Genomic DNA, 22,452 nt, shown 5'->3' with positions numbered 1-22,452 from the left:
GAAATGAAACCGAGCATAGTAGATTTGTTTTTTCCCTGTTGTACCGAAATTGTATCAAACCGTGACCCCTGAACCGAGGTACGTACCGAACTGTGACATCTGTGTACCGTGCCACCCCTAATATATATACACAGAGCTATGGAAAAAATTAAGAGACCACTTGAAAATTCTCAGTTTGTCTAGATTGACTGGATTTAGTAGGTATGCATTTGAGTAAAATGTTAATATTTGTTTTATTCTGTTTAGGTCTGATAGCATTTATTCCAAATTTCAAATAAAAATATTGTCATTTAGAGCTTTTTATTTTATTTTTATTTGTTTTTTTGTGGCTGAAAATGACAATTGATCAAAATAACAAATATTTTCATTTGTTGTGACTGAAAATCAGGGTTATTCCACCAAGTATTGGTTTCTTAATTCCTCTGAAGTTAAAACATTGGTATTGTGTCTAAAAATGAATATAAACATGTCTGCAAACATGTTTTTTGTTGTTGTTGTTGTTTTGTTTTTTTACCAATTGTCATTAAAACTAAATCTCTAAATGATTAAATTTTCATTTCAAATTAAGAAATGTCATCAGTAACAGGGAAAAAAATACTTTTTACATCACTATCCAGCTAAAAATCTAGAGAAACTGAGAATTTTACATTTCACTTTTTTACAAAGATATATAGCTATTAGTAAAGATATAAAAAAAATTAAGGCCAATTTTTAGAGTGTAAGGCTTATAGTTGAAGAAATACTAATTATTCTATTAAAGATGGGGTATGTATTTTTTTCAAAAACACTGAGTCAGGCCAAGTAGGAAAACAAACTTGTAGCCAATCCGCAGTAAGGGGCGTGTCTACTCATGATGTGGAGGAGAGAGCGTTCAGTGCACATGATGGACATTAGCCGAGCCGAGCGACGACAGAATGATGGCAGATAAAAAACAAAAGAGGAAAAGTGGAACACCGGACACGCCACAACAGTTAAAGTCTGTCTACATTGGACGCGACAAAGCAACCGTTGAAAATCATTTGAAATGTGTGTCAATACGTCATAAATAGAACACGACAGCAGTTTACCGTCAGGGATTTGTCATGTCACGGCGCGGCATCCAGTGTAGACAGCATCACTGATTACGATGAGTTCTTCACGTCCGGTGTAGACACGGTGTTATGATAAGGCAAGAAGTAGGACCCCTGTAAATATCGGATCAGCTTTCCAGCGCTGGAGAGAACTGAAGGAGTGGGAAGGCCTGCGATCGGACGCCGAAGTTGCTTCGTTTCTTCTCGATAGGTGAGTAACATTGGTTTTGCTTTGTTTCACAGAACTAATCTTTGCGTACAAATATGTGAGGCGGAGCTATCAAAATAGGGGCAAGACCCTTTTGGGGTAGGGGAGTGTTTGTTTTGGTGATCTGAAATATCAACATTGGCTACCAGAAATCCCTTACCCCACCTTTAAGCCTGCATCGTCTGAGTTTGTATTGTTAAAATCATAGTTTTTTTACAGTCGTTTTAGGGTTTTGTGTTCAAATCTGAATTTTTACAGTCATTTTAAGGCTTTGTGTTGTCATTGCAATGAAATTTGCTTTACTCATGAAAGTGAATTGTAGTCCCATTAAAATCATGTTAACATTATTTACATCTTGTGGCTATATTATTGAAATTTCATTTAAATGTAATTTTAATGTTCACAAACTAGCCCTATTGCACGTCCATTGTACACATCCAAGTAAAAAGTGGAAATAATTTTATGACAATCAACATTATGCCACAAATGTTGTCAACTTGTACTGATCCCAGAAAATATTCATTTAAACATTTTAAAGTCTATTTATATTTATTTATTCTTTAGCTCCAACCATATAACTAATGCAATATAATTGGCATAAAGGCATCTAAACACTTTGTGGTTGGATACTCAATCACAATAGGCCTCTTTCAGTTGTTAACTGCTTCTGGTTTCCTCTGAAAGTCTTTCCTCTGTCCCTTGTTACACCCCCAGCTAGTGATTAACTGTAGCGGTCAGCCTGGGTGAACTCGACAGAACTGCTTAAAACTTAATGATGAGGAATGGGGCTCTGAGTTTTTCTTTCCCTGAAGACCTGAATCCCACCTCATAAGCCAAGCCGAATATATATGCCAGTTTCATGGAGCTGCAAGCAGTGACCTGCATCCGTGCTGTAAACGAGTGACTAAAACTCTGTATTAGAGATTGATTAATTAAACTCACCCTGGCTGTCACATTTTTTAATAACGTGTTTGCCAGGATAGTCCAAAGAGATTTCTGGCCATGTGACCTTAGGACGCTAATACAGAGTAATGTTGAAAGACTGGCCAACGGGCAAGAAACCATGAACGCTGTGCGATCATGAGTCACTTGGTTGGCGACCTTGCATTTCCAGGCCATTTCTCTTTTAGCAGACCTTACACTGTAAAATGGGACAGATCGGTCTGAATTCTCAGGCTTACTTATGGACTTAAACCTAAGGGTTTAGGAATCTGTGGAAAAACTTGTCTTAAGAAGCCTGCCTTGAGATATAGTTTTCATAAAAGGCTTTTCATTAAAGCCCTGTTCAGTCACATTTGAATTTAGATGTCTCCCATGTCAGGGTTTACTTCTGTGAGAAGCTCGTGACACTTAAAGAGACTGCATTTTAATTTTTGTAAGTGTCTTTTTGCTACCCGTTAAAAGAGCAGCTAGCTAACCTACAAATTACACAATCAGCTAAATTAAGCTAAGCTTCAAAGAAAGCATGTAATTACACTACATGCTACATGGAAAAAGCTGACTTGCTACATTTAAACTACTTATGTTTTTATGTGTGATGTATTAAAATAGTACGTTGTAATTTGTTAAAATCCCTTTACATTTCCTGTTCAGTCACATTTTAATTTAGAGGTCTTCCACGTTAGTTTTAAATAGCATATCGAGTTTACTCTTTTACTACATTATATATATATAGAGAGAGAGAGAGAGAGAGAGAGAGAGAGAAGTATATAAATAAATAAATAACATTTTTGGCCAATTTTCAGAGGATTTTCAAAAACAAAACGTATAATTGAAAAAGCACTAATTATTCTGTAAAACCTACATCGTGTGAGCTTGTATTGTTAAAATCATAATTTTATGACAATCAACATTTTGCCACAAATGCTGTCAATTAACTTGTGATCCCAGCAAATATTTATTTAAACATTCTAAAGACAATTTGTATTTATTCATTAGCTAAAACCACTACTTTGAACCTGTGAGACTTTAAAGAGACTGAATTTTAATATTTGTAAATGTTGTAGTTTGTAGCTTAGTGAAAGCAGCTAGCTAAGCTAAAAAGTACTCTATAGAACAATCAGCTAAGCTAAGCTAGTGGCTAGTTTCACTGCATGCTACATGGAAAATATGACTTGAGATATACTGTAAACTTTGTGTTTATGTACATTTATGTCCTGTTTAACATTTACATTTTTTTATTTAAAATAAAAAAAAAATCTTCATTTGAAAACATTAGAGTTCTTCCCGTTTTAAAAATCTCTTTTACTACTGAAGCCTGTGACACTTTAAAGAGACGGAATTTAAATTTTTGTAAGAAAGCTGATAGTTACACTATAAAAGCTAACTTGCTATATGTAAGCTACATACTTATGTTTTCATGTAAAAATAATATGCTATAATTTGTTCAAATGTCTCTTTTTTTAAACAAAAATACCAAAGGTATTAACATGAGTGAGTCGTTTCAAAGAACTGATTCAAAACAATGAATGAATGAGGAATTTATATAGTGCTTTATTGTGTATTGCAGTACACCCAAAGCTGTACACAATCATTCACTCCTGATTCGTACTTGAATCACTTGTTCTGATTCTAAACAGCTGACAGAGAATACAAGTCTTCTTGGCTGAAATATTGTCAAGAAAGCATAACATATATGCAATGGTAAACAGCTATTTACCAAATAAATTAACTTTGCTACTAAGCTGCATGATTTTAAAAACTCCACCTTGCTACTATTGCTCTACCACTTTTAGCTTCAACAGAGGCTATCACTTTTTTGTTAGACAAGGTCCCCTGCACAAAAGAGCTATAATTTTACACATAGTTTAGCTTTTTACACACACTCTGAGTAAACAAGCTGGGTTTGCTGTACTGTCTCTCTGCTATTAAAAGAAAAAAAACAAAAAACAAAGTTACATTAAAAATATATATTTAGAGACCAGGATGTGCTAATCTTTTATTTAAGGTCAGTACTCAAAACACAGAGAACACATTGCTACCATCTTAGCAGAGCCTTGTGATTTTTACACTTATAAGTTGAGTAGCAGACTACTCATTTCAGCACTCATTTCAGAGAAGAAATTAAGGCATGAGGGAGAAGAGAACCAGATAAAGTGCAACATTCACTGGCATGTATGAATTTCTAATAGTGTCCCATGTATTTTTCAAAGGGTCAGCGTGAAGCACACACACAAACTAAAGCTATAGATCTGATATCTCTAGATCTGATAAGTCGTGGACATGGCAGGCTGCATGCTGAGTGTGATATGTCTTGGGGGCAAGTCAGGATCAAACACCTTGGAATTCAATGTCGGGAACTAAAGGAGACCTCACCACACACATACACACAACGCTCAAGCAGCCACAAGCATACCAATTCTGTATAGTACAAACAAGTCACACAGGGTTACATACAGTAACTGGGCCCTTTTGGAGATATAAACCACACCTAGAAATGTATGCTATGGCATTCGACAACAGAATATAAACACAAAACACATATGCAAAAACCTTTATCATTTTGTCAAACACTTTTAACCAAGTTGATTTTTTTGTGTAAGTACTTGTGCTATATTTAAAATAAATGTCATAATATATATAAATAGTGTAAAAATTAGCATATATTAAGTGTGAGTTAAGTGTCAAAATACTTTGGGGTATTTGGTATTATAATCACATTAAGTGCATATAATATAATTGTCACGGTGCACACACGAGGGAGGAACCAGGAACACGCAGACGAGGATATAAACTCAAATAACATACTTTACTGACATCAAGGCAGGGCAAGGCAGGGCAGGACAAGGCAAGGCAGGGCAGGGCAGGGCAGGGCAGGGCAAGACAGGGCAAGACAAGACAAGACAGGGCAGGGCAGGGCAGGGCAGGGCAAGACACAGACATCCAACACCGGGGATAACGAGTAGACCAGACGACACGAAACTGAACAGACAGAACTATAAATACACACGCTAATGAGAATAACACACCTGAACAGAATAAACTAATAATCACATGAAACAAGGACAGGAAACAAACCAAATATGGACACAAGGGGCAGGAACACATGACACAAACGACAGAGCCCTGACAATAATATAATATAATATAATATAATATAATATAATATAATATAATATAATATAATATAATATAATATAATCTACGTAAGTGGTTTGGAAAATGGATAGATAGATTATAAAATGTGATTATAAAATATGCAGCTGCTATTACAGTATATTATCTATAACAATATAATAAATTTTAGTTGTAATATTATATCATTTTTTATATTATATTATATTATAATAATTAAATTTTAGAGAATGCATTATTTTGTATTACCCACAATTCTCCAGAGAATAAGCGGTTTGGAGAATGAATGGATGAATAAATACTATAATATAAAATAATATAATTGAATATAATATTATAAATTTTATTGGTTATTATTATATTACATCATATTATATTATATTATATTATATTATATTATATTATATTATATTATATTATATTATATTTTAGCCTACAGAGGGTTAGTGGTTTGGAGAATGGATGGATAGATAAAATGTGATTATTTTTTGTTATTTTATAATACATAGATTAATAATAATAGATTAATTAATTAATAATAATAGATATCATAATAATATAATTACATTTTAGTGAATGTATTATATTATATTACTTGATGAATGGATGAATAAATGGATAATATAATATTAAATAATATAATTTAATATCATATAATACATTTTAGTGGTTATATTATATTAATATATTATTATTATATTATATTATATTTATAATATTATTCTTATATTATTGTATACTTCTTAATTTTGCAGGAATGCCAGGGTAACAAATGAACCTCACAAAATGAAGATGTGTAGTCATGCATTGGTCTGCAGGCCTGAGACAGCTGCTGACCTATTACCTCATTACACTTATTATGCAGATCTATTCACCTGACACTAAGCAGACTACAAGGACAACCTCTCATTTGCATAAACGTAAAAAAAAATAATAAACAACTGACCTATCCCTCATAGTGTCACGATTTTGCTAAAGCAGACACAATTCTGACTCTCGGTTTTAAAAGGACAATGATAAATGTTAAAAGCATTAAATGTCAATTAATAATGAAGTTGTAGAGCTTAAGTACACTCAGCTTAGCATGTGGCAAAACATCTCTAATGACTTTTTAAAAATGTGGCAGAATGATTTATAAAACCGCTCATTTCCAAAACCTAGTGAGCTGATTTGATGTCGACAGCCCACACAGATAACTGACTACTGAGACAGCATCATAACTGCAATGGAACCTAATAAATAACTGATTTGGAACACTATAGCCAGCAACTGTACACATCACGTTAGCCACATGCTCACAACTGATTCCAATGCAACAATTTGGCACCAGAAATAGTTTTACATTCACTTTTCCCATAAATATTTTAAAGTCTTTTAAAATGAATCATAAGTTGTTGTCTTTTCTGAAAGATACAGTACATGCAGTGTATACTTACATAAGACAAACTTAAAAGGCTGTCTTCGTAGGTATCTTTGTTTTGTGAATGAGCATACTGTGGGCATGCTTGCTAACATAGTTTAATGCGACAAATATCTCCTCCACTGGTATCATATTAGTTCCTCCTTGTGCATATTACTTGAATATGAAGTATGCAGGACTGTTCATATCCTCTTAAAGGAGAATGCCTGTCGTGATCACTGTTCCCCTCAGCTGCAAGGACAAAAAGCATCAGGAATGATGAGAAGCATAAAACAGACTATGTTCTTTAAAATTGAATTTCAGACCTCATTTGTGCTCGGCTAATCCCTCATTCACACACTATTCTTCATAAGCAAACACTACAGATAATTCACTTCCCATCAGGATGTATTACGCACTGAGAGGCAGTAAGATCTCTCCAAATCAAACCAGACACGGCAAGAGAGGAGAAACTCTTGCTGTATATTACAGAATGGAGGATCCGCTGTAGTGCTGCTGTATTGTTTGGGGAGTAACTTAACTGCATTTTAGTATATCTTAAATCAAGTCATCTATGTCTCTGATGGAAGTGGATAGGGAAAAAAAAATATTGCACCCTATTCTGTCACCCAGAGGTTGCTCTGTCATATCTCAGGAGACTTAATGGAGCTTGCAGGCAATGTTTTTGGGGGTTTTCTTTGTTTTTTTCATAAGTTTCTTTTAAAACTTCTTAGAAGATATAAAAATAAACACAAACAAGATTAATGTGGAAAGCAAATCCCAGAAAAAATTTGTCTTGGTAGAATCTGATAAAAAGGATTTTGAAAAGTGGTTCAGTAATTTGATCTACAATAGCCTTTATCATGATACACATAATATATATAATATAATAATATATACATAATATAATGATACACAATTTTATACACACACACACACAATAAACAATAAAAGATCAAAAGGATTAACAAAGCAGGTTAATTTTCACAGTCTTCTTTGATCATATTTACCAAGGGTTCCAATAATTCTGACCACAACTGTATATGTTCACACACAATTTTCTCCTGATTTTAGAAAAAAATCATAATTATAATAATAATTTGAATGATTATTTATTATTCAAATATTATTTAATTATTTAAAATAGTGCTGTCAAACGATTACTCACGATTAATCGCATCCAAAATAAAAGTTTTTGTTTACATAATATGTGTGTGTGTACTGTGTATATTTATTATGTACATATATATATATATATATATATATATATATATATATATACACACACACATGCATGTATATATTTAATAAAAATATGCTACATGTATATATCAAATATATTCATATATGATATAAATGATATGAATATAAATATTTACATGTAAATACAGGTAAATATTTTCTAAACATATGCTGTATGTGTGTGCATTTATATATACATAATAAACATACACAACACACACACAAAAATTATGTAAACAAAAACTTTTATTTTGGATGCGATTAATCGTTTGACAGAAGTAATTTAAATATACAGTACACTTATACACATGCATACTCGCCACTTTTTATTCAAATTTGTATTGTCGTTTTTATGATTACAATATTTATATATTTGTATTGATGCTGAAATATCACATCTAATGGAGTGTAAGATTCTGTTAACCGACAAGTATTTTAGTCATTTCTGCCTAGATGCAAAGTTAAGAAACTTTTAAGAATAATTCAATCAGTTATTGCTGTCCACGCAAAAACTAAACGATTCAACAGATAAGCTAACCTAAGGCATAACCTTATCTAAACATTTTAGTGTATTTCTGAACTGACCAGCACCTCTATCAGCAAAAAAAATGCAGGAATATTGGACCTGGCTGCAGTGGCTTATCTGAAACCGGCAGTACTTGCAAAAATGTGGGAGCTCAATCAACTGCATCCACTTGTGGGATCCTTTTCATACATATGGATACTCAAACACAGGCTTTTGCGAGTGGAGTGATCGATTGGAGCGTGTGAGTGTTGGTGGAGGACGGGTCAGGGGTGATGATTCACATGCCCCCATCACTGAAGGTGAGTTTTATTCAACTGCTGTCATATGGGTGTGCTTGACCGATTAGAGGCGAGAGCTCTCATTAATGGGGCCTCGGGGGACAAATAAAGAGAGATCGCTGTGGGATTGTAATTAATCTGGCATCCTAATCCAGACATTACACTGAAGGAGTTTGACACGTTACAAGGCTACTTAACAGCACTATCAGATTTATATGATAGCATAACGCTTTTAAAAGGCATTTAAGATTACTTAAAATAATGAATGAGAGATACACATTAAAGGAGTAGTTCAGCCAAAAAATTCAAATTTGCTTAAAATTTACTCACTCTCAGGCCATCCAAAATGGAGATGAGTTTGTTTCTTAATCAGAGCAGATTTGGAGAAAATTGTCATTACATCACTTGCTCAACAGTGGATCCTCTGCAGTGAAAGGGTGCCATCAGAACAATAGACCAAACAGCTAATAAAAACATCACAATAATCCATAAATAATCCACACCACTCCAGTCCATCAATTAACATCTTGTGAAGTGAAAGACTGCATTTGTGTAAGAAACTAAATCATTGGTGATTTAAACTTTAAACTGTTGCTTCTGACCAAAAAAAAAAAAATCATAATCCATAATAATGCTCCATCCTTTGATGTCCTCCTACATCAAAATCCACCCCCTCAATGGTTTAGAACTGTTTTGTACTGTTTTTGCTTATAAACAGTGCTTGATCTGTGCATATTTCTCTCCTGATTCAGACAAGACAAGCTTTTCACTGGAGAAAGTATTATTATGGATAGAAGACTCATTTATTATTACAAACACACTATTTTTCACGTCACAAGATGTTAATTGATGGACTGGAGTGGTGTGGATTATTCTGATGTTTTTATCGGCTATTTGGATTCTCATTCTGACGGCACCCATTCACTGCAGAGCAACCACTGGTGAGCAAATGATGAAATGCTAAATTTCTCCAAATCTGTTCACATAAAGAAACAAACTCATTTACATCTTGGATGGCCTGTGGGTTAGTATAATTTAAGCACATTTTAATTTGTTTGGGTGAACTATTCCTTGCAGCATTCATATAAAGAAACTGCATAATAACCATAAATTATGAATTTGTGACTAAACAGGCTGTTTAAAAATACCAGTTCATACCTATCCTGTCAACAGCCGAAATGACAGCTGAAATGCAGCTAGAATGAATCCATTTAAAATCCATCAGTTCTTTAGAGCAGAATGCCCCAGTAGACAAACTCCCAATGCTGGATCTGTTTTTCATTTCATTCGTATCTGCTGCTGGTTTCTATTCTAAAAGCTGTGGTCCCACCAAAATAACCAATTCCTCTTAAAAGACTAAATGACCCACAATCAGTGCTAAATCACAAGTGCACTAGTTAAGGGGGGTCATATGATGCGATTTCAATTTTCCTTTCTCTTTGGAGTGTTACAAGCTGTTCATGCATAGATGAGATCCCTAAAGTTGCAAAGACTAAAGTCTCAAACCCAAAGAGATATTCTTTATAAAAGTTAAGACTCTTCCACACACCCCTAAAACGGCTCATTCAAACACGTGTCTACGTCACGATGTGGAAATATTTGCGTAATGCCGCCCAAATGTTCACGCAAAGAAAGAAGGCGTGGTTTTAGTAACCGCAGTAGTGTTGATGCAGCCATGTCAGGGAGAGGCTGTGTGTTTTCTATGTGAAAGCAAAAGCACTTTATTTGGCCTTCCAAAAGTAGATGCAATTAGGAATCATTGGTTAAGATTTGTTTACAACAACACAACCCAAATGTTCAAATTTGTGCACCGCTTTTTATGGGCGACAGTTTTGTGAACCTAGTAGAGTACAATGCACGGAGGCTATTTATATTAAAAAAAAGGGTAAATTCCGACTTTGCTATGTCAATCTGGCGCTTATGAATTAGCAACTGTAAGTATGTTTTGCTGTTAGTTCAAGTATTTGCTATTGACTGTTCAAATGTGGAGTTATGCGCGTAATGCGTCGTGTGTGTGTGAGGGGAACAGGGTCGCATCGCAGCGGAGTGAACAGCCCGTCAGAAATCGTCTTAAAAGTACTGCAAATACAAACGAGCATCATCACTGTGTCTGTCACGCCACTCTGTTCCCCTCTCAGGCTAAGTTATAAAACTAACTTGAAAGCTGAAGCTTGTGATTATGGAAAGGGGCGTTACATTTCCGACGCGTGCATGTGGTGTTCGGCCGATCACAATGCACTGGGTCAGTTGGCCAATCAGAGCAGACTGCGCTTGTTGGAAGGAGGGGCTTTGTAGAACACGATGCGTTTGAGAGAGGCGGGGCATAGAGGAACTACAATAATGTACAGTTTCTGAAAAATTATTTGTTTTTTGAACAATAAAGCATGTCAACATATTCTGTTGCACCAAATACACAAAATAATAATATTTAAAATAGCATCATATGACACCTTTAAATAATAGACAGCAGTAATAAAGAAGCAGCACCTCCTGAACAGCCAATATTGCAAAAAATAATGGCTGTATTAAAACAGGTTTCCCTAAACACTCTCCTGCAGTTCTCCAGACTGTGAATAAACCGGTTGCAAGCATGATAAAAAAAATAAAAAAATTACTCAAATTAACTAATTCTTTTTAATGAGTCATTTTTAAGATTCACAGAACAGCCTCAAACTCGATCGTCAGTTAGCAATCAGATTCACTCAGTCAGTAAATCCTTGAAAGCTGCTGTCTTGATTTAACAATTGACTCAATCACTGAACAAAGAGTCATTTTTGAATTATGTCTGATTGAAATGAACCAGAAATCATTGAATCAATCATCAAGGTGATGTATTAAGTCGTTGAGACTTTGACTTCTTACTGACTGGTTGCATATATGATAATGTTTAAATACAAATATATATATACAAATGTTGATATCTAATTGCATAAGATCCTATTTTAATGTTGAATTAATTATTACTGTATTATTTAATTATCTAAAAATAATCATCTTTAACTATAAAGCAGTGGATTCATCAGGGTACTTCACATAATATTTAGAACTACAGAGAATATTCGATCACATGCCTATATATACACAACTGAAACATTGAAATTGTTCTTGTTAAAATCACTGAGGCAAATATAACTTTTGGGGATCACTGTGGGACAATAAGGCATGATTCACAGGGTGATTCATTCTTAGATAATGTGTTCTCTAATGAACGGTTTAGTTGTTTAGGCATCATGTTCAGTACTGACCTCAAATAACAAGGTCTGCCGGCAGGTTCAATATTGGTTTGGTTGAGCTGAGACTTATAAGTCACTTCCCGCAAATGATTCAGTGAATGATTTAGTATGGATATGACAACAAAAGCTATATACTCTTTGATCAAATCTGCATATTCATACTTGACATTTAGTGCATACTATGCTTGATAATATGCAGGTAAACAATCTAAAAAAAGACCAATTAGCAGCAGCCTTTGCTGTTTTATTGACACTCTTATTGCGGTTTCCTAAATATTTAATGTTCCTCAGTTTGCAGCATTACATTATGTGCCACTAATTCAGGCAGCTAATTTACTCGTGTATCATTCATGAGGCTAAAGGCATACAATGAAAATACACAGAAGTTTCACTGAAAGGTGTGAAAATGTATGCAGGTTATTATATTAAACCATCTTTTATTTTAATGTGCAGAAAGAAGCAAGTAATTTACAGGTTAAATAAAGAAAGTAACAATTTATCAATTTTTGTTAATAAATTACACTGAAGTTGTTTCTAACTCTGAAAATACATTAGAAGAAGAATCGCATTGACTATGGAAGCCTGTTTCTGCAGCAGAAAAAGTTTAAAAAATAGATTAATTTAAAAAAGCTAAGAACGACTTTAAAAAAACATTTTTTTATTTTTTGTGAAATCAGAATTGCAAAAAACAAAATTGCAAAATGAAAACTCAGAATTAAGAGAAAACTCACAATTGTGAAAATGTAAAATAAGAATTGCGAGATATAAACTTGGTTGCATTTATATCTCACAAATTTGCAAGATTTTCCAGAATTGCGAGAAGGTCTGAATTTTGCGAGATAGGATCACCTTTGCAAGCCTAAATTTATGGCAGTTTATAATGCTTGTCTCCGCCATCTGATGAATAACTGGCACTGTGATCTTCTAAATCTAAATTAAATTGTGCTTACCACCTGGTCTCTGCACACAGTATCACTATGATGTTAATTGCACGAAATAGCAATGAGCTTTGAATACAGTACAATCTATTATGAGCCTTATAAGACGGAAGTTGCTGAGCTGAAATATCACAGCATTTAGTGAATTCGCCCCTCAGCGTTCTTCCTGTCCTACCCTTAAATTCATGGGAACTTGATGCAACCAGTGTGAAAACTCTATGGGATAATTTCCTAGATGTTTTGCAACAGTTTGCAAACCCCAAATCTGCTAAGATATTACTTTCAAAGTGGCTTTTTTCTCTTATTTCTCTGTGGAGGTTCATAACTGCTGTTGATTAGCCCAATTACTGTGGTGTAATCAGCAATTTGATGATGTGGATGTTTCCAGTACACTGCAGAATCTTACATAAGTGCAGTTTTGTGCTTGGAGCAGAGTGGAACAGAGGCCTAAAACACCCATAGTCTGCAGTTTAGCAAATCTACAAGCTGAAGACAGAACTGCATAGACCCTACAACAGCACGTTTCAAGAATAGCACGCAAACAAGCATCTAAACATGCTTTTTGCACTCCTCCAGGTGCAAAAGATGGTATCATCCATGGCTGTTTATGTAGCACTTTGAGACAGTCTAATTATTCCAGTTCTTAATGACATGGTTTCTTATCAGCTTTATTAATTATTCTTTCAGTAATTTTCAGGAAGAAATATGTACAAAAATGAGATGCAATTCTATTAACAAATGATGAAATAATTATGATAATGAATACATTTAAAAAAAAAGTTGTCTTTAAACCAACTTTTTAGAGGCAGCTAAAATTCAATTCAGTAACAGAATATTATTGAGTTTTAAGAACCAACTCATAAGAGTCGTGAGTTAAGAAAATATACTACATTGGAATTCATTGGTCACCCTGTGTATTTTTGATTCGATAAAAAGCAGCATCTCAAAAGTAATTTGTTTAATAAATTGAAATACATTTACTGTGCTGTATTTTTGTGATTTACTAAAAAAAATGATTTTAGAGTCATTTGTCGATTAATTGGACTACATTGTATGTTTTTGATTCAATAAAAAAGAACAGGTTCATACATTTTTAATAGACAGTAGTGAGAGACAACAGGAAAGCACTGGTAGGAGAGAGGGGGCGGGATCTGCAAAGGACCTCAAGACGGAATTCGAACTCGGGTCACCATGAACGCAATTTGCACTGCATGTCGACGCACTAACCACGAGGCTATTGGCGCTGACAGGTTCATGCATTTTTGTTTACTAATTAAACAACACTGAAAAGAACCGACTCGTACGAAAAATACTTTGCACTGATTCATCTGCAGCGTTACAGTGAATTCTGAGTATTTTAGTAAAGTATGTTGTGCACTGTACATTCTGTTGCAATGCAACAGTGAATTCTCAATATTTTCGTACAATATGTAGTTTCAGTTGAAATATTATAGTGAATTTGGAGTATTTTTGTTCAATGCATTGCGCTGTAGATTCAGATGCGATGTTACTGAGTGAATTCTGAGTATTTTAAAACAATAGGTTTTGCGCCTGTTTGCAAACAAGATTTTTGGTTGCTAATTGTACCAATTATGTAACTTGCTGGTGGCAGCAGAAAAACATGTACAGTCCCAAACATTTCACAACATCAGCATAGTTGGTAAAACATCTAGGCCTGTTTAATAAAATGTTTCTTATTTATGTGTTGATTCCTAAAACATCCTAATGCATGGCTACATTCGAATTGGCCATCAATGGAAAACCAACCTCGACCCCTAAGACTACTACCGTATCTTATCAAATAAATCTCATCTGCTGCTGCCGTTGCTCTCATACCACGATTTATACCACAATTTCCACGATCCAAATACTGCACATTCAAGAAACATGCAGCCCTCTCTTTAAGCTTCACGCTCTATGACCTCATTTCCTGTCTTGTCCTAAAACATATGCCCTCAGGTGGTCTGACCCCACTCATATCTCTTCACTGAGTCAATACAAGGTGACAGTCACACCAGTGCACTGACCACATTTCATCTAAGTAAAAGAGAGTTGGCGTAGGAAGCTGGCATGAAAACACAGATGTTTTTTTCACAGCCTCGGCTACAGGAAAGAATGAATATCTTCCCTCCCCCGTTTCTCTGACTGTGCTAAGGCTGTGTATTGATTAAGACTGCAATGCGACGCTTCACCTAATCTAATGCCATAATAGGGACCTGGAGGTGGCAATCATACCCTGAATGCCAAACAAATCAAGTCGATTTACACACATGCACATCCACATTCATACTTCAATCATGGTTCATTCTACAAACTGATCGCTTTGTTTTTAAAGCAACATGTATTTACATGATTTTTATTTATTTTTTTTTCAGACAAATCAAATTTACCTCTGGCTGAAATTGCACTTTTTTGTGAAAAGTAATTATTTTATTGCATTATTCATTCAGATCATTCAAGTATGAAGCAATTCTTCAGGGTACTTTATTAGTAAAACCATTATTTCTTAAACTGAAAAACACACATTTGCACACATGCACATCTGCATTCATTCATCATTCGTTCTACAAACCGATCACTTTGATTTTAAAATAACATGTATTTACAAGTTTTTAAATTCTTGAGACAATTCATAAAGGTAGCCTATTTGCTGTCTAAAATTGCACTTTCAGCTAATTTATTCTGTGATAAAGCAATTATTTTATTGCATTATTTATTTATTTATTTATTCAGATCATTCAAGTATGCAATTCCTTCAGGGCACCTTATTAGTAAAATCATTATTTCCTAAATTGAAAAATACACATTTACACTTCGTTCATGGTTCATTCTACAAACCGATCACTTTTTTTTTTTCAAACAACATGATTTTAATTTTTCCTGAGACACTTCAGTTAATGTATTCTGTGAGAAAGTAGTCTTATTTATTAATTTATTGCATTATTTATTTATTCAGATTATTCTTGTGTGAAGAAATTGCTTTAAGGCATCTTATTAGTAAAGCCATTCATTCTTGAAATCAAAATGAAACAAACAAACAAAAAACTTGAAAAAGAATAAAACATTAAAACTAACAAAATTAGATTTTATCTATGAAATTGCAAAAAAAAAGACAAGACACTACAAAAATGGGCAGCCTCTGAGTGATTAAATCACAGAACTGGTAAACAAAGAAAGCAAACAAGTGAATCCAAACAGCATCCCACATCTTAAAATCCAATAAATGCATGAAATGTCTTCACTTAAAGCAATGTGTTCTTTTTCTATTAAACACACGCCCCCAACATCACCTCTGTCTGTTCTACTCTGATCTCAGGTGCGTAGCGGTCAGAGTGTTTCAAGTATTATGTCTGCATTACAAGCTAGATGAATGAGGCAGGCATTACCCTTGCACCGATGCAGTCTGCAACTGGTGACCAATAAAGTCAGTATCTGAACCGGATTGTGATGTCCCCTTTATTCTTCCCCTTCATGAAATATGCATGAATATATTTCACACTTTTGACTGGATGAGCTGCTAAAATATACATGCAGTCAGTGTGACTGTCTGGATTGTTCTTAACTTTCCATTAACCTGTCTGGGATAAAGTGCTTCATCAATGAGCTCAATTGCGGTTTGGACAATTGTTTAAGTGTAGGGGATACACAATCCATCTTAACATCAACAATTCTTTATATGATATGAAGCACTGCAGAAGGCCATATGTAATTTTGTGGTTTTACGTCCATTTAAAATGTTAGACAGTTTCTTGAACCAAACAGTCGCAATTTAGAGATACATGACCACATTAGCAAATTGTCTGCAATATTATGGTCAAAGTAGGTCCATCGTCTGTTTTCAATAGTGTAGCAATGTATAAACCACAGTTCTGTCATTACAACTCTTGAAAAGTTTAGCATGGTAATATACATGACAATGTTAATGTGTTTGGTCTTGGCGGAATAGATCTGCTATGCTGCTGCTGCTGTGGAAGAGCAAGTACCGAGACTTGTTACTGCCAATACATCCACAACATGCTGCTTTGAGCATTCAAGAAATACTGCAGCAGATCTATACAGGTGGAGCTGGAGGAGGTGGAGGGTTTCTGAAGTGTGCAGCAACTGCTACAGCAAGCACTAGTCGAGTATATTTGAATGTTGAGCTGTAAGCTCATTGGCTGCTGATGGAAAAGGGAACCAATCAGCTACGTCATGCAAGTAATGATGTCATTATATCAGATTGAGTTAGACCTATCGGCCTGCGCCATCTAGAGTTTCATGATAGAGCTTTGTTTCACTCATAAATCACGTTTAAACTAAGTTACTTTCTGTTCAGTAGACCACTGAGTGACCAACTTGAAACAAACCTGAAGAGAAATTGCATGGATTGTTATTAAAATCACTCAATCAATTTTGACTGCGAAAATTCATTAAAATGTGACCGCATCTTCAGAATTCCCCTTATGAAAATTAGTGTAGTATCCATGTTTTGTTTTTTTGCCACACTGACTACCATTTGTATAACTATAGTTTTACTACAAATACCATGGTTAAACTATGGTTAGTGTAGAAAACCCATGGTTTTTCTGTGGTTACCACGGTAACCTATTTCAGTTTTATTTGTAGTAAAACCATGGTTAATTTTCATAAAGTGAAAGAAGCTAGCAAACAGAAGTCACGCTTAGCGTTTCAACATAAGGCGACATTAGAAAACATTAGCAGTAGCATTTAGTGGCACTTCACAAATATAGTAAAAACCATTAGCGTTTATGCTAACTACGCTAGCAGGAGCAAAAAAATTGGGTTGCACTAAATGAACTTCATCTCACTACATCATGACAGAATTTCTTTAAAAAGTCAATGAGTAATCTACATGATACATCTACTTTACTTTCTCTTACTAAGCTAATTGCTAGCCTTGAGCTACATTAAATCCAGGGCAGAAACAAACCCAGTGATTTCCCCAATCGCATCCTGTTTTGAGACTTCCAGACACATATCACTTTCAAATGTCCAGTCTCTGCAGATCAATGAGAGGAAGACGCAGAGGAAAGAGAAAAGACGCTACGACAGAATTTCAGGTTAAGTAATCCAATCACATATTTTCTATGTTGTCAGGGACGCTCTAAAATTTCAAAAAACAGCAAAAGGAATCAAGCATCTACTGCCTCAGCTTAAATTGATCTGTGGACACTTGTGACTGTACAAAGAAACAAATGAAAAAAAAATCCACAATCGATATCTGATTTAAATGACTGATGCACAAGATGAAGAACAATGCAGTAGCCAGTCAACAAGCTCAATACAGATAAACTACTGAAGCCAGACATCTCACTTCTTCTGAAGTCCATGCCGAGCTTCAACGCTGATGATTACACTACAATATAGATAAAAATTTAAACACAATCTTTCCCTCTCCAACCATTTCCATGATTCTATTTTCATAATCTCTGCTGCAGATGAAGCAATGCTGTGTCTGATCTCTTTTGCAGTTGAAAAGGTGAATGCTTTCTTCAGATAAACACGACACTCATTATTTGATCCAATTACAAGCCAGTTATATTTAGTATCTGTAACAGACACTCAATTATTAATGAGACATGAAACATAAGATATCCCAGTGGCAGTATTTTTGAGACTTAAATGTAGAAAATCTAATCAGCAAATTAATCAGTTCAGGACAATCCAGAAAATATTTCATCCTGCGATTCAACACTATTGGAGATGCTTCTGAAAAGTCTGACAATTTCTATTCATTTATAATCATTAGCGTTTCCTGTTTAGTGCTCAAGAGACCCAAGTGATTATTGATTAGCCCTCAGGCTACTATATCTACTAAAAGTCAGCACAGTGCTGTCAAAAAGTGTGTGCAAGTGAATTCCTTCTGAAAGTGGATTTGAATCACTCCAAGTGATAGAAATATCCATTCCTTATTTCTTTTTTATAGCAGTGGGTCATGGACAACAGGGCATAAACGATGATAAATGCAAATTCTAAAATGTAACTAGCCATATAATCATGCATAGTCAAAGTGAGCAAAATAAATATTCTTATGAACCGTTAACAAAATGAGAGAAGTTTATAAGGATGCACTGATACTAAACTTCTGGTCAATACGATAAGTTGATTGTTATTTTCAGTTACCAATAAATGGCAGATATTAAAATTCAATACTATTTTGTCTAAATAAATTCAAAATAAAACACTAAAAAAGCTTCAAGTGAATTTAGGCATCATAGCATGTACAGTATGAAAACAAATATTTTGAGATTTGCTTAAGGTTAGATGTTATTGAAATATTAGTGTCTTTAAAGATTAACTTTAATCTAATATCAATTAAATATTCGGTTACACTTTATTTTGATAGTCCACTTTAGACATTCTACTAACTATAAGTAACTTTGTAACTGCATGTCAACTAATTCTCATTCATTTACAACTACATATCTACTAACTCTCAGAGTAGACTGTTCGGGTAGGTTCAGGGTTCGTAGATTAAGTTGACATATACTTGCAAATTTTCTCATAGTCAGTATGTTGTATGTTGTTGACCCATCAAAATAAAGTATTAGAAGACATGAAGCAGACCGTCTACTAATACTCTAATGACTGCTAGTTGGCATGTAGTTGCAAAGTTACTTACTGTTAATAGAATGTCTAAAGTGGACTATCGAAATAAAGTGTTACCAAATATTCAATAAATAAAATCTGTCTAAAATCTAAAAATCAACCAATAGTGTATTTGGCCAATATCAATAACTAAATCAGGAAAACAAGCTAATAATCAATTAACCAGCTGATAAAAACTATTATATAAATGAAAAACTTACATTTTTAGGATGAAATGTTTATTTACTACTTACTAAAAATAATTATTTACTGTGCACCTATATATTGTGCATCCCTAAATGTTTCACATGTCTTCTATTGTTGACGTCAAAGGTTGCGCATTCCAATAAAACTTAATTGTATTTTAGTGCAATTTTTTAAAACTACATCAAATTAAGCAGAGACTAACATGGACAGGTTGTATGACATACTGTACCCTCAACCTTGAAAGTCATGACCACAGCTATGCAAAGTTAAAGAAAATACACCCTAAATTACATTAAATACAGTTTGTGTCTGGTTCTGTGAGACCTGAAGCAATGCCACCAACCTATAATGGAGCAAATACAGAAATGACCTTAAACAGATGTACGTTGTGCATCCAATCAAACCTTATACTGAATCAAGCAGAAAGGCCAGCTTGAACAGGTTACACGACATGCCCTCAACCTTGAAAACAATGACCAATGCTATGCAAAGTTAGATTATTGGTTCCCAATCATGTTCCTGGACCATGTTCCCCCAACACTGAATGTTACCGAATGTCTCCTTTGTCTGACACCCATTTCAGGTCCTGGAGTATCTAGTAATGGGCTTATGTCATGAATTAGGTGTAGCTGATTAAGCAGACATACAAAATTTAGGGGAGGGTGGGGGTTCCAGGAACGTGGTTGGGAACCACTGCCCTACAGCACATTAAATATAGATTACATCTGGTTCTGTGGATCCTGAAGCACAGCCAATGAGCTATAGTCTAACATAGACAGAAATTCTCTTAAAAAGGTGTGGGTTGTGATCCAATCAAACTTGTTATGTTGGAGCAAATTCATCCTTCACTTCTTTAAGACTACGCAAAATCAAGCAGAGGCCAACACGGCATGTGGCATGACATGCCCTCAACCTTGAAAACCATGATGAAAGCTATGCAAAGTTCTAGAATATATACCCTGGACAACATTAAATATGGATTAATTCTGGTTCTGTGGGTTCTGAATCAAAGCCAATGACCTACAGTGTAACATAGATAGGAATTACCTTAAACAGGCGTAGGATGTTGGCCACCATGATGGAAACGGAGCTTGCAGCTGCGCCTATCACACCAATAATCTTGTCCGGCTTGGCAAAGATGGGCTGCTCGCCGCTAGCGCATCGCACATCAGTAGAATCGCGCTCGATTAGCGCCTGCACGAAAGTAAGCGACTGTTCCAGGGCGTAGGTGTCACGTGAGCAGGTGTCCAAAATACGCGCCCCCAAGGTGACATTGGGCAGCAGGTCGGGGTCTTTGTTGATGAGGTCGATGGCGAAGAGCATGGCCTCTAACCGATGAATACCCTTCTCCTTCTTCAGTTCCCCACAAGGGGCACCATGTTCACCCCTAGCATGCACCGGGAATAGACCTCCCAGGATGATATCACCGTCCAGTCGTATAGAGTGGGCATATTCAGGAGCAGGGGGCGTTAGTGGATCCGTACGCTGGCTGACGGATCCAGCCACCCCCGTCAGCAGAAGAAGACAGCCATACCATTCAAAGGCACTCACCATTGCGGCATAAGGTGGATCCAGACGCACAAGCAGCAGTGGGGATGCAGTTACAAAGGTGGGAAGCCTGCAGGGTCGGAGCACAATAACCGAACGGGGTCATCAGTACCCCTCACTGGAGCGTATCGGATAACGGAATCCAACGACAAGGAGACCATTGGATTTGCTTGGAAGTTTTGGTGGTAAAGGAGGAAGGACCTGGCAAGAATGAGATGATGGAATATGAGGCAATCGCATAGTTGCTAGCTCCTCAATTACAGAGGTCACAGACCATTAGAACCCTGTGTGAGAGGGAACAGCAAAGGAATATGCCTTCATCAGCAAAGATTGGGCACATTATTTATCAGAACACACATATGCACTGCACAGCAGGGAGGCTCTAAGTGTGAAAAATGGAGAGCGATCAGTGTATTTGTGTATTCGCTAAACACATCTGATCTGACAATCGACTTTTAAAACATGCATGTTTATGCATAAATATGCATGCATAATTAACCTGTCTAACACTTTGGTTTGGAATATCTTTATGCAACAAGTGAGCCAATGTGCTTTGCAAATGCTGCCTGGAATCGATCCCAGTGAATAGAAGTGAAGAGTCAAAACCAATGCAGAATAAGTTTATGATTTCTCCACTGATTCCTTGAAGTCGAACAAAAAATCTTAAAGGGATAGTTCATTTACTGACCCTGATGTCATTCCAAATGCATTTATTTCTTGCATAGACCACAAATGGAGATGGCTGGAGACTGTCGGTTTCAGTCAGACTCAGATGTCACATTCAATGCATCTTTTTTTCCATACAGTGAATGTGATTGAAAGGATCTCTTTTTGTGCTCCACAGAAGAAGAAAAAAAAAGCCAAACAGGTTTGAAATAACATTTAGGTGAGTAAATGATGACCCTTTTCTGCAAACATGGCCCATTCTTTACCGTGTAAAGTATGGGCAATGCATTCAACTCCATCAAATATCATTTTAATTATTGCTATTATAATGAATAAATACGAACGACTAGAGCAAACGGTCATCACTGTTGCATAAAAACTCATTAAATACCATCATAGCAGAAATTGTGGTCAGGCTGTTGGCAAATAAATAACTAAACAAATAAAACAAAAAACTTTTAAACATTTAACTAGC

General features: G+C 35.3%; 1 protein-coding gene across 1 annotated transcript in view; it reads right to left on the bottom strand.

The window, feature by feature from the left end:
- Positions 1–21,317, bottom strand: part of LOC306866872 (metabotropic glutamate receptor 8-like) — a gene marked incomplete at both ends in the record, with an annotated part of 178,293 nt that extends 156,976 nt beyond the window's left edge. The window contains one exon of the mRNA XM_079412278.1: positions 20,811–21,317. Within this exon, the coding sequence (XP_079268404.1) occupies positions 20,811–21,317 (507 nt within the window). The remainder of the gene's footprint in view (positions 1–20,810) is intronic.
- Positions 21,318–22,452: the final 1,135 nt, after the last annotated feature.

This window comes from Barbus barbus, assembly GCF_936440315.1.
Source record: "Barbus barbus genome assembly, chromosome: 48".
Taxonomy (NCBI): Eukaryota; Metazoa; Chordata; class Actinopteri; order Cypriniformes; family Cyprinidae; genus Barbus; species Barbus barbus.
This window is presented reverse-complemented; position numbering and strand designations above follow the sequence as displayed.